This window comes from Salminus brasiliensis, chromosome 14 (genome assembly GCF_030463535.1).
Source record: "Salminus brasiliensis chromosome 14, fSalBra1.hap2, whole genome shotgun sequence".
Lineage (NCBI taxonomy): Eukaryota > Metazoa > Chordata > Actinopteri > Characiformes > Bryconidae > Salminus > Salminus brasiliensis.
The window spans coordinates 11,086,033-11,100,023 of record NC_132891.1 but is presented as its reverse complement, the minus strand read 5'-3'; the positions used below and the strand labels follow the sequence as shown (position 1 = coordinate 11,100,023).

Sequence of the window (13,991 nt, the reverse complement as noted above, 5' to 3'; positions counted from 1 at the left end):
CCCTCCGTTCACCCCTTCACAGAGCAGATAACGCAGTCTCTCTGTCATTCGCTCACTCGCTTCCAGCCATTCTCCTGTCCTGAAACTTCTCTTCTTCCCTCTATCTCCAGTAGGACACAAGTTCATGTCTGTCTCTATCATTTCTATCTCTGCATGACACACACCTGCTCTTCTGACAGCCTCTTCTCCGGCCATGTCCAGCTTTTGGGCCACGATTGGTAAAACTAGTGCCAGGCAGTATTCATTAAATGATGATATGATAGTAATTCAATAGCAGATGATATTTAATTTAGCATTAATAATGTCAATAATGCATGCTTTATTGGCACTGCAAAAAAATTGCAGGTTTGTTTTACAGTGTTTAAATAATAAATATTTTTTACAGTTTTGACTTAGTATCAAAATAATGATCTATTTTCCCATTTTCTTTAAGTGTGATTTTGATTTAATGACTTATATATGTCTATGACTTAGTATCGTAGATAAAAGCTTAATTTCTTAATTTTCTTTTATAAATATGTTGAAATAATGACTAATAACTTTTTTGACTTAGTATCCTGAAATGACTTATTTTCATAGATTATTTGAAATAACATCTTAAAATGATGACTTATCCTCCCAAATCTATGACTTGGGAATTTTGAAATAAATAATAATTTCTTACATTTATTAATTAATATCTTGGAATAATGACTTTTTTAAAATCCTGAAATAGCTACTTCATTTCTTCACTTTTTGACTTTTGAGCTAATAACTTATTTACTCAAATTTCCTAACTCTAAAATTTCTGATTTTCTAAATTTTAAATGACTTATTTTCTCATTTTTCTCTCATCAAATTGATATAGTGACTTGTTTCTCTAACATTTTGAGTGTCTTACTTTGTTGACTTTGTACCAAAACAATGACATGTTTCTGAATTAGTTATATATTTTCTTAAATTTGATTTTAAAATAATGACTTATCATCTTGAAATATCTTATTACTTTATGATATTTCCATACACACATTCTCAAAACAATCTGAAATACCTAGCAAATTACATACACTGCAGGTAACATAGTGTCTTCCATTACCATTAAAATCAGTATTCTACAGCATTATATACACTTCTATAGAAGTATAGACGATATTCAACACTAGACTAAAACTAGACCAGATCCCACTATTTCACAGGTTATTTGTTCACTGTGAAGCATCTTGTGATATGCTTACATTAGTAGAGCAGTCAGCGTGCCCTAAAGACGGGGTCTGATTCCAGAATACTTATCCACATTTAACATGAAAGCATTTGATTTAGCAGTTTTCTGTGTAAGTACTCGTAAACAACCAGGCTTGCTTATGTAAAACTAAAAAAATGTCCAGCAGCTTCTTGTAGAAGTGTTAAAACACTCCATTCAGAAGAAAAGAAAGGCTTCTATTACTCCTTCTCTGCAGATGCTCTGCTTTCAGACAGGGCAGAATACCTTTCACAGGGCGAGAAGCAGTTTGCTCAGATGATGATGTCTCTTCCCTTGTCCCCCTTGTCCACAGAGAACTCACACACTCCTGCGCTAGAGCCAGGCATTCACATGACCCCCGAGGAACACTACAGGCGCATGATGTCAGCGCTGAACGAGCACGGCTCTTACGAAGAGCAGCAGCAGCGCCTCTACCAGCTCGCCAGCAACATGGGTGTCCCCAGCCACGGTGAGTGTGTGCCCATCACTTTGACACCTTGACATTTTGACAGAACTTAAAGATAAGACTTTTAAAACCTCTTAAACATGAAGCCCCCACATGTTAACTCACACGTCAGTCCCTCCCGCTTATGACTTCCTAAAGGAATGCTAATAAAGTTTATTACTGATCCCAGAAGCTGTTGATCAGATAAGACGTGTTTGGGATCTTTTGTAGCTTAGAATGGGGATGCTAGGATAACTTTGCTAACAAACACTGAGCTTAAATTGTCACCAATCGCATCTCTATTAAATACATGGCAAAATCCTCTACCAAAAATGTATGTAAACACGTGTAGAGATTTGCCTGCGTAAACACATGAAGGGCTGGATGTGCTTTGGTCAGGTTAAGAGATGTTTCTCGGCATTCATTTGCCAAGATGAGATTGGTGACAGTCTAAGTCCAGTGTTTGTTAGCAACATTAGCCTAGCATCATTTGTTCTAAACTAAGGAAGAAGCTTCAGATACCCAACATGTCTTAGCTGATCGACTGCATCACGTGGTGATCAAGTGATCACTCATGCTAATTTGATTTGTTGCCTAACTACTCCTTTAACTTCAACTATTCCTTTACCTTGAGCTCAGTCTCTATGTGACCCATCTGTTGGTTTACATTTGATTTGCACAGACACTATAAGAAGCTATAGAAGCTATAGAAAACTGGACTCTATTGACTCTGACAGTAGCCGCCAACAGGCTCTTGCTTCAGCACCTGGAAATGCTTTAAAATTATGCACTAAATTTCCAAATGTTTGTGGACACCCATTCTAATAAATGCATTCAGCTACTTTAGGTTGTACCCATTGCTGACACAGCTGACAATGCACACACACAGCTTGAGTGCCACTAGAATAGGACCTATGGCACCATGCCTAACGCATGGGCTAGAGGGGTACATAGCCCCCCAGCATTGAGCTGTGGAGCAGTGGAACTGTGTTCTCTGGAAAGACAGCTGGTGCTCCATCCAAAACTTTTGGGATAAAGTAGGGGGGTGATCATTCCAATATCTTGGCCAGACTAATGTTCTTGTTGCTGAATGCAATCAGTGCTCCAAAATGTATTTTAAATGAACAGGTGTCCCAATACTTTTGTCTAGTGTAGTCCATAAGTGTATGACAGTATGAAGTTTTGCGAGCATTTCTTTAAGATTAATAACTGAATAATAACCCTGAGGTCTAAATGGATAATTTTGTGTCCTCAACTGCATGACTGATACATACACAGCCTCAATATCATATAAAACAGTGCGAGTTGGTACCAATAAAGTGAAAGGCTGACCGTATACCGACTAACCTTGGCTTGGACTCTGACAGACCTTCGCTCACCCAGCAGAGCTCTATGGTGGAGATTGCTGACAATTCTATTTCCAGCCCCCCAGCCCACCCAATGTCAGAATGTCAGAGTGAGTGATCTGCGACTGCCGCTGCTCACTGTAGTAAATAACGCTGCCATTGGGCCCTGAGGTTTGCTGTATATTGATTTGTTCTCTTTGATTGGCTGCGAGCCAACCCTCTAAATTACCAATACCATGGAAACGACAAGTGGGCCCGTTTTTTCCCCCGCTCCTTTCCTTTCCATTCCTTTCCTTTCCTTTCCTAGCCCCTCGGATTTACAGTCCCAGGGTCACACAGGAGCCGCTGGAGGTTGGAGGATGTTAAACAAAGGCATAAACAAAAATCCAGCTCTGACTCATTTTTTTTTTTATTTGTGGGTCAAATCTTAATTATGCTTTTAAACTCGGGGTATTCATCATTAACCTTGTTGACTTTTGTCTGTAAAGAATGTGTCTGTAATTGGCGCCGGCTTTTACGGCTATTCGCAGCGGTGCGAATTTAATCAGGCTGGCCTCCGTGCCGAATGGGAGAGCGTATTACTTTAATTTTTATTTGATCAGGAATGCTTTTTAATTGCAGGCTGCCGATTCGAGGGCCGCGCTATATAAATGTTTTAATTGCCCTCCTCCTGCATCTGTAAAGAATTAGTGTCCCTGTCTGAGTGTGTGTGTGTGTGTTTTATAGCAGCAGTGCAAAGCTGGCTCTACTCTCTTGCCCCCAGAAGTTTCCAGGTTTGTGTTGGTGCACAGTGGCGCATTGCAGACACACACACATACACACATAAAGGCTGTTGATTCCTTTCCCGATTCTGTTAAATCTCCCTCTCTAGTCGTACCACCCACAGCCTTTTCTGCTTCTCTCTCTCTTTATGGCCTGTAGAGCGGAGTGGTGGTGGTGTAACGATGCACTTGTTGACAGTTTTGATGTGTAGCAGGTTAAATGGTTTCTTATATAAATTCTTAAACAAGAATTTTAACAATTCCAAGAAATTCCCATGTCTGCAAATCCAATTCAGTAACAAAACGAGCCTCAGAAATTACAACCCATCGGATTTATAAGAAAAGAAAGCATAAGCCCCCCCTCACTGGCAAATTAAAGACCATCGAAAGCGAGCAAGGAGCATATCAGTGATTCAGTTTTATACAGCACTGATACTTTTGCTCCTGGGCCCCCCTCCAGTTGGGAGGTGCAAATGCAGACCGTGCTTTAAGACCCTTCTTGTTGACAGCTGTACACATGCATTTCTGGACAAGCTGAGAGATACAGAACTAGCATCTGAAGGTGGTTAGAGTAATATTATGTGATTTTACACAAATATGCATTAAGCAGTTAACACAGCATTAAGCATTTCTATTGAGAGGTCTCATGAAGCTCCACCAAAGTTACATGTGCAGTAGCAGCGTTCCAGCCGGGCGTGATAGTGACAGAGACGCTGTTCTCCCTCTTACAGTCAGTGGAGCATCAAAATGCTTTTAAAGCTGGTATTTTAGGGTAAAATTGTTACATAATGTTGCTTGAAACTTACATATGTTCATTTTTCCAATGTTTTGATACTGTTTCAGAATCACACCGGCTTCACTTCTGCAGAGATCCCACAGTAGATGTAGTAAATGCCGCCGTAAAAAGCCGACAAACGCAGGGAGAATGAGATAGACTCGTCCACTGGCAGCACTTGAGCAATTTGCAGCGTCGGCGTCGGTTCCTCCCCGGACAGTTTGGCCGGTAAAGTCAGGTGTACGGTTTCATAAGCCGCGCCATTGAAAACAGGCTTTCCGGGCCAAGCAGCCGTCCCCCCCGGAGGAATGCGAGCGCGATGACTTGCCCGTGCACGCTGAGCTCATAAGCCCCGCGATAAGGCCGTGCCAGTCAGCCGCTGCCAACACCTCTGCCTGCCAACTCTTTGATGGGAGAGATACTCTTCCTTGCTTTTCACATCCAGCGCTCCACCATACCTAGAAAACTTTTTTTTTTAACCCCCTTTTCCTCTCTGCCTTTCTGCTCTCGTATTACTGCCTGTGCATATTTCTTCACATACCTCCAGCAAAAAAAAAAATCCATAGTCACGCACTTTAGGCCTAAAATTCTCACATTTCCAGGCTTTGAAGATTTTCACTTCAGTGACGCAAATTTAATCTCTAGTCTGTCTTCTGCAGAAATTTCCTCCGCACCCTCGCACTCTGTGTCGCTCGGTCTGCTCCGCTAGCGAGGTTTAATTTATGATTTTGTTTGCTTTCTCTGCTGCTTCATAGCTCATGCAGTGGTGGCGGTTTTTTGTTGATTTTTTTTTTTTTTTAGGGGAAACTTCTTAGAAACAGAGAATCCCGAGTTCCAGCTGCTTACCATCCTCCCCTCTCTCTATCTCTCTCTTTTGCAATCTCTTTCTTATCCTGTGTCTCAAATAAGGCTTTCTGTGCACTTTTCCTACACTTATGAACTTTGTAGTGACTCTTTTTTTAGGGAAGTGTAATATCAAATGGAACACAACTGTTTTGTCCTAATTATAAATGCAGTACCTCTCATTACTTAATTGTGCCTGAACAGTCTCCATACTTGGGCCAAACTGGTAATATTTGCAGATATTGTCGATATTGGATCTATTTTTATTGTGTACATAACACGCTTCTTTTTTGGCCAAGGTAAAACCTTACATAGCAGTAAGTCACTGGTGTTAAACTATATTACAGCTATACAGGCTGAACTGGCGATTATCACAAAACACCACAAGGGCAGGTTCTATACAAACATGCTAATATATCAAAATGTAATCTAATGGCAAAATTATTTGACTTATTATTTAATAATGTTAAATATTTCTGACGACAGGGAAGCTATTTATGAAACTAATATAAAGTATAGGTTTTCATCAGCAAGGCACTATATCTTAACTATACTTATAAAGAATAAAATCAATTTTTTATCATTATTTATCATTATTTTATCATATATTTCAGGTGGAGCACGCTCCATACAAGCCTAATTAAAATAATAATAATTTTTAAAAAAGTTTAAAATAAAAAAAATGTTTATCCCAAAGGTTTTTTTACTGGTATTGAGTCTATGATGAAATCAGACACAATTTCAAACGTCAGTGTGTAACATTCCACACTTATACCTGACCTACCTATAGTTTAAATATCCACCCTTGGCTCAGATGACACTATTAGGCGGCGGAAGGTGTTCATTATAGAACTGCTCCACTGTGGTCTGTCACTTGCTTTGTACCACTTGCCAGTTGTTGTTCCCTTCTGGCATCAGTGGCCTGTGGGGCACCACTGTTATGTCGTTGGGAGACACTTAATGTGTGAGAAGTCCATTCTCTGTACAACTTCACTACGCCAGCTCCAGAACATTCCCTTAAAGTTAGCAGTCTCTGAGATGCTATTTTTTATAGTCATTTTGGGGGCATTTCTGTTGGCCCGCTGATTATGACATTTTAACACATCATAAAGAAGACTACTAGAATACCTTAACAGTGAAAATGGACAAAGTTCAAATATATAAACTAACAACCTGTGTGTTGGCTCCACTGCTTCAGGCTGAAGTTATAAGAAGTGTTTCCATCGGGACGAGACAATCAGACAGAAGATATTTGCATAAATAAAGTAATAATGACAACCCTACATTGTACACAGCTAGGTACAGCTTTTACTGCCCCATTCCCACCCCAATCCGAGGTGCATCCAGCATGTGGCTGGATGAGTGCTAGGAGCAAGGCTAGCAGACTCTGTACTGTAGCAGACTTGAATAGCCTGCTAAGGCCCCCCTGACAGTGGCAGGGAATGGGTCGGACCCTTATGACCCCCTGCAGCTGCCTCCCTAAAACCTCTCCCACTCCTCTCTAGCACTCGCTTGCTTTTACATTCTCTCCTTCTTTCCTGCCCCCCCTCTTCCTCCCTCGCTCCCTCGCTCCCTTTAGCCCGAGTCCCTGCAGAGCGTCCTTTCATCTGTTTGAAGAGGAGGCCCTGAAATGAAAGGCTGCGAGGGAAGCCGACGCGAATGGGCGTGTGTGTATGTGTGTGTGTGAGGTTTATGTTTTTGGGGTTGGGGTTAGGGGGGTTGGGGGGGGGTGTGTGTATGCTGTTGTGGTCCCCACTCTGTGGCTGCAAGGTCACCAGGAGGCCTCTGCACTGGCCTTGATGTGAGGAGCAGGAAGGGAGGAATAAGAGGAAAATAAGAATTCTGCAAGTCCTCCAAGTCAAAGCACAAGCCCACGCTCCCCCTATCCCACGTCCCCCCGGCTCCAGGCCTTAAAGAACACACGTGAAGCGCACGGCCGTGTAAGAAAAAAAAACAACAACTTTTCAAATCCCTCATCCTGTCGCAGGAGCTCTGTGTGTACCTGCTCCAGAGGAAACCTGAGGCTAGGAGTTAGAATTCCACAGCAATGCTAACAAAGAACGAGGCACCGGCACAAAGCAGGCAGGTGCGACAAAGGAAAGGATAAGTGTGTATGGGGGGGGGCTTTGTGGGGGGGTGCGTTTCAGGATGCCGTAGCCAGATCCCCTCAGATGGGAGATGGACATTACGAGGTTGAATAAAAAAGAAGAAAGGTGAGCGTATCGCCTTTCTTTTTTACCCCCGCCTCCCCCCTTCCCTCTCTCTCCGACCCCGGCTTCTGGAGGTTTTGGCATGGATGGGGCGTGCGCTGTTGGGACGGCTGCTCTGCTCGTGGGCGCAGCCCCAGGTGATCCCGCGCCGGCGAGCTCTCCTGCAGATGAAAGAGAATAATGTAAATGTGTGCATCAGGCAGGACAGGGCCTGCCACGGGAGAGCAGAGGAGAGAGGAGAGGGGAGGCGGGTCAGAGCCTCTTTGAATTTCATGGCGTTTTTTTTTTTTTTTTGCTCACACTGTTTTATAAGAGAATAAGAGACCATGCCATGAAACTGGGGAAGATCTAGCCATCGAGAAGGTTCTACAGTGTTGGGAACCTTATGAGTTTTTCAATTTTCAACACTATACTAAAGCTAGTGGAGTTGAAGCTATACAACTCACACTTCATACAGTTTTATAGATGGTAGTATGTCATACAGTGCTAGAAATCACATTAACAAGCTTAATTGAGATTGCTCAACAACTTGAGGCAGGTGTGTGATGATTTTGGCCTGATGTTTGCACAGTGCTAACCTGACAGTTGGATTTGCTTGTTAGCTCCTTTAGACCCACAGCTGCACACTCTTTTTTTATTTCGGGACACTATCCATTGGCCACACCACCAGCCCCTCTTATTCTACCTTTCAGTTTTTAGTCCATTGAAGTTTGGATGCCATGTTGATAAACGTAGTGATGAACCTTCACCCATAAATCCCCAGTGCTTCCTTCCCACTAGCCACATTCCCAAAATTGGTACCCTAGGTAGAGAACTACATAAACAGACTTTGCTAGGCAGACATAGCTGCACACTATTAAAAATATAACCATTATAAATGGTTCATGGTTCCCTAAAGAACTATGATCATTGTAATTGAGAGCAACATTTGCATTACATATAAACATGTAAAGACCTTTGTGGAACCAGAAGTGGTTTTCCTATGACATCGCTCAAAGAACCACCTACAGCATCTTTATGTTGCAGTGCAAAGCTCCAGAAACAAACTTAAGGCACTAAACATGTCTTGGCTGATGGACTAGTGCAGTCCACGGCACAAACTAACACAGGATAAAATGGCCATGGTCTCTCAGAGCAGGACAATTTTCATGAGAAACCAGTGTTTACAGGAAGTAAAAGGGAAATGATGTACATGCTGGAGTGTTTTTATGTGGAAAAGCTGTCATCTGGTCACACTGGAGACCCATTTTAATGACAAGTGTCAATTTTGTCAAAGTATATCCACATACTATCCGGACACAAAATACCCCTAACGCAGCAAGGTTTATTCTACACTAAGGCCTATTACTCAGTAACTACAGGGACTTCTGTACAAACTGGTGGGGCTGTTCTTTGGTAATAGAAGTTCGTAGTAACACTACAGGCTGTTTAAGGGGTTAATACCAGGTGTAAACAGGGCCTTGTAAGGCATCGCAAGCTTTTTAAGGCATCTTTAAGTTGTTTAGGCAATTGTGTGAATAGCGAAGTGCCTCTAATCTGGGACTTTTGGTTGCAATCTCCAAACGTGGGCTAAATCCAGGACTATATATATCACAGCTATATTGTTTTGATCTCCTTCTTGGGACATGTAATGTGGCTCGATTTTTAAGCATATAAATGACACATATTAGGAGCTAGCCAGGCTAAAAGTACAGCCTCCACACAGCGGGGTTAGTTTTAATACAGTATTACATTTACATTATCTGCATTTAGCAGACGCTCTTATCCAGAGCGACTTATAAGGTTACTCAAATTACAGAGGTGGGCCAATGTATTGTTAGGAGTCTTGCCCAGGGACTCTTATTGGTGTAGCGCAGCATAGTCACCCAGACTAGGACTCGAACCCCAGTCTCCCACATGATGTGGTAGCTTACTGGCCGGTAGTGGTGTTATCTGTTGCGCCACACCAACCACACAACTAAGCCTCCCTATGAAAACAATGAGAGAAGGTTATATCCCCCATATAACGTCAGAAAGTTAATAGTTTGGACATTTTAGCTATAGCTGAAAACTAGGTTCTGTGTAAATGAGCTGTTTTACTTCGCTGCGGTCTCTGTTCACTAATCTTATTAACTGTAATGAATATATTGTCATGTATTCATGTTCAAGAGCTTATCTAAACCTTTCTCAAAGACTTTTATAATCATTTAACAAATACAGAAAAGGTTGTAGCCTCGCTCGCCCCTACGTTCAGAGCTAGAGTGAAAGTGTAAATTGGATCTTTCACCAAACTGTTCCTTTAACAGAGAAAGAGCTGTGAAGAAATGCTGGCCTCAACTTTTCTCAAGTTTGCCGTTCCAATCTAATATTTTCCAATCTCTATCTCTACACCGAAACTTGGACTCGTTTTGGCCTTTCTCACTCTCTCTCCATCCCTCCCTCTCTCTCGCTCTCTCTCACGCGCGCCGCCTCTCTGGCTGTTAGAGGGCTTGTCTGCCGTCGGTCCGGTCCCCCGCGGGGAAGTGCAATAAACAGATCAATACAGCGGGCCTGTGCACATTAATATCTGTCGCGCCACCCCCGGCCCGATCGCTCAGCCCCACACGCGGGCCTCGGAAATGGCCGCCAGCTCCCACGGGAACTGTCTAATTAAAAAAGGGCCGGAGGAGAGAGAGAGAAGGAGGGAGGGAGAGAGGGAGGCACACAGGATGGATTTTCTATTTAACACCCTTTCATTAGATTGTGTGCTTCCTGTTGTGACCCTGTTAGTTTGGTAATGATGGGAGATGGGCTTGGCCAGTCTGCTATGGGAGAGAGAGAGAGAGAGAGAGAGAGAGAGAGAGAGAGAAAGAGAGAGAGAAAGAGAGAGAGATAGAGAAAGAGAGAAAGAGAGAGAGAGAGATAGAAATAAAGGACAGGGGCTAGCAGCAACACAGCTACGAAATACAGAAGGGGAAAGCTCAGCTTTAACTAATCGGCCATAAAACAAGCGATATTCTCTAACTGCGTATGTGTGTGTGAGTGTGTGTGTGTTTGAGGTCTGCGTAATCTCTGAGTGGACCTTGTGAATGGCTCCGCCCCTTCCTCTAAATGCTAACAGTGTGTAACGAGTCTAGTACATCATCCCTGTATTAACAGCTCACACCTCAACCTGCTGCATTTTACAGTGTGACTGTATTACTTGCTAGAACCAGTCTGAAGGTTCTTAATGGGGAACCTCCGGACCACTGAAGATGCTTCAAACTGGAGCAATACTGAACATTTTCACAATGCTGGTGATAGGAACCAAATACACAAATATATGTCCAGATGTTTGTGGTGACCCTTTCTAATGAATGCAGTCACCTATTTTAAGTACACACACACACACAGCTTGTCTAGTATTGCCAATAGAATAGGACTCTTAATACCAAGCATGGGCTAAGGGGCATCACAGCATTTCATTTGAGACACAGCTGAGCTAAACTATACTGTATGTAAGTGGGCTTGAATACTCTGCTCTGAATCACTGATCATGAAGTAAATCTACAAGAGAGATTGTGAGATTGCGTCTACACTGGTTCTTAACAGTCTGTTGTGTTTGTGTGTGTGTGTGTGTGTGTGTATCCACAGAGTTGCTGCGTGTGCGTCAGGAGGCCATGAGTGCTGTGAGGAACCCAGCAGCCATGGAGGCCCACCTGCCGTCAGCAGGCAGCTCATCCAGCCAGCGGCGGAAACAAGGCCTGCCACAGCACAGGGACGCCCACTTCTCAGAGAGGTACAGATACTCTCTCTCTCTCTCACACACACACACACACACACACACACACTAATAAACTTTTTCTGTCTAAACTCTTTCAATATATAAGAAAGCTACATTTATGAATATGAGGATATTGATAATACATTTAGGTGCTGTTGGTCGTTCACGCAGCAGGTAGAAGCTACAGTGGCTAACACCACATTCACTAAGGAGAAGGGAAAATGGACGCAAGAAGAAGGGAAAATGGGCAATGGACAGCAGCTTGTCAACAAATGTATATATGGACCATATGAGGGGGAGCTCATTGCACAATTTGTGTTTACTACAGTGATGTAAAAGTGAATTACACTCTCCCCTACTCTCTGTAGGGGGAGCCCAGGAGCCTACAACTCCCACATTCATTTTGACCCTTTTTTTCAGATGACCTGTTTTTTAACTCGACTATCTAAATTAGTCGTTGCGCACATGTCTGTTGGTCAGGCCCTGACTCGTACACACAAATGCCCATGTCTGCACATATGTGAATGACCCACTGGCTTCATGCAGTGACGAAATCCATTTTTACCACAGTTTCACAGTATTCTACACACACTTCTATTACTACCACCACCAGCAGACGTACACAGAGCAAACAAGAGCCGGCTACTGGACTGCGTGAACTGCAATTAATATCCCTCATGCAGTGCATAAACATCACGCACGGCCAAGTGTTTTTTCGCCTTAATGGTGAAGGTAGAGGTCAGCAAACTGAGTGCTCCTCTATTTCTCAGAGGCTTTTTTTTATGATCTGGCTCGCACCAGAGGGAATCAAACCACACATATGGATGTGCTTTCACAAGTCCAGATTGTGGGATAGAGGAGATGTGAACAGGGTGCGTGTGTGTGTGTGTGTGGATAAAATGCCCCTCCACAGAGGGAAAACCTCCCAGGCACACTTTAAGACCACAGAAACGAGAGGGGGGAAAAAGCCCTACGCTTTAAAATAACATGAATATTTCACATTAATAATGAACCCAACATCCGGCTCTAATGAATACTGCATGGCCGTTTTGAGTGGGTGACCATGTGCTGAAGAAGGGGGAAAAAAAGGGAAGAAATCTGAATTATGCACTGAAGGAAAGGAAAGGAGGAGAGAGAGAGAGAGAGAGAGAGAGAGAGAGAGAGAGAGAGAGAGGAGTGGATGTGTTGGGGCCGAGGCAGTCGAAACGAAAAATAGAGGGGGAAAAAATCTCCTTAATGGGATCTGATTGCCAGTGGGCTTTACTCCTTTGCATCCCCTGTTCGATTTGATCTTGTCAGGAGGTATTTATGGGGCTCTGGGCTTAGCTGGTCGTCCAGGCGCCGTACGCTGCCCCCCACCCCCCCACATCTCCCCCCTCGCTCCCCCTCTCAGCGAGACCCCGGCGCTCCTGGCGCTCCCCTCCGCCTCCAAACAAAGCCCAGGCAGCGGGAGTGGGCGGGTAATTGCTTGTCGATTATTTATGTGGCGCGGGAAGCCGGAGGATCGATAATGGGCTGGCGAGGCGAGGCGAGGCGGGAGGGGAAGAGGGAGGGAGAGGGAGAGGGAGGGAGGAAGCGGGACGGGTGTGGGGGGAGGTGTTTGCGGAGGGTGGGGGGGTTTGAGCAGCGTGGGCGTTTGTGTTCTGTTCGGCGCCTGGCCCTGTGCTGAGCCCTGTCGACAGCTCAGCGTGCAGCTCGGGCCGGCTGGCCGCCCTTAGCTCCGCTTACCCGCCGTAATTAGCCACACAGGACCACTGATGTTAACTAGGCCTGCATGCTTCCCTGTTCAGGGGCAAGAGGATGGGGTGGGGAGTGGTTTGTGTTTTTGTTTTTTTCCCCTCTCTTTCTCTTGCTCTCTTTTGCGGTGAAATTAAAGCGATAGTTCAGTAAAAAAATAAAAAAATAAAAAAAAATAGAGAAAAAACAAAAGTCAAATTTTCACAATTTTCTCCCAGGCTAAATGTGGTCGATTAGCCAAGACATGTTTGCCGTGTGAAGTTTGCTTCTTTAGTTTTGCACTGGAGCTATAAGCTTAATGTACCATAAATCTGTACTGGGCAAACTGCACGCCTAAATCATCGCACGCTTGCCTCGAACTGTGTCGAGTCATTAAAGCGTCTATATCACGAAAAACAAATACTTCAGAATAAGAGAGTCTGAAGTAGTGTGTAAACACAGTGAAATATTCAACTAGTACCGTTCACTCACCAGTTCATACACTATATATATAGAAACTAAGCTGCAAAAACAGCCCGTTTGGAATTAGCTGTGTTATGATGCTACAAAAACACACAGATCCACCCTTTAGTAGAGTTGTGTATTGGCAAGAACCTGCCGATTCCATACACATCATGATACAGGAGCTGCGATTCAAATAGACTGCTATGCATTGCGATACTATAAGCAAAGTGATCTATTTTTTTTATTATTTTTGAAAAACTAAAGTATAAAAACAACACACCACCGTATGCCTAAAATAAAAGGAAAAGAAAAAAGAAAGGTTGACTTTGTATCCAATCAGAACACTGGAATCTGAAGATCTGAAGAGTGCAACAGTGCTATCTAGTGGTTGAGGGTTTAAACACAACACAAAGTGAACCACTGTCTGCCACCAAGCTTTAAAATACCCCTGTTTTTAAAACTTGATACAATGTTGTGAAACATAATATCA

The 13,991-nt window shown here is 43.4% G+C and overlaps 1 protein-coding gene across 2 annotated transcripts in view; it reads left to right on the top strand.

Annotated features, from left to right (window-relative positions):
• Positions 1-13,991, top strand: part of samd11 (sterile alpha motif domain containing 11) — an 82,913-nt gene that overhangs the window by 54,258 nt on the left and 14,664 nt on the right. For both annotated transcript variants that reach the window (XM_072656381.1, XM_072656380.1), the window contains exons 6-7: positions 1,533-1,688; positions 11,191-11,335. In XM_072656381.1, coding sequence (XP_072512482.1) covers positions 1,533-1,688; positions 11,191-11,335 — 301 coding nt within the window. The remainder of the gene's footprint in view (positions 1-1,532; positions 1,689-11,190; positions 11,336-13,991) is intronic.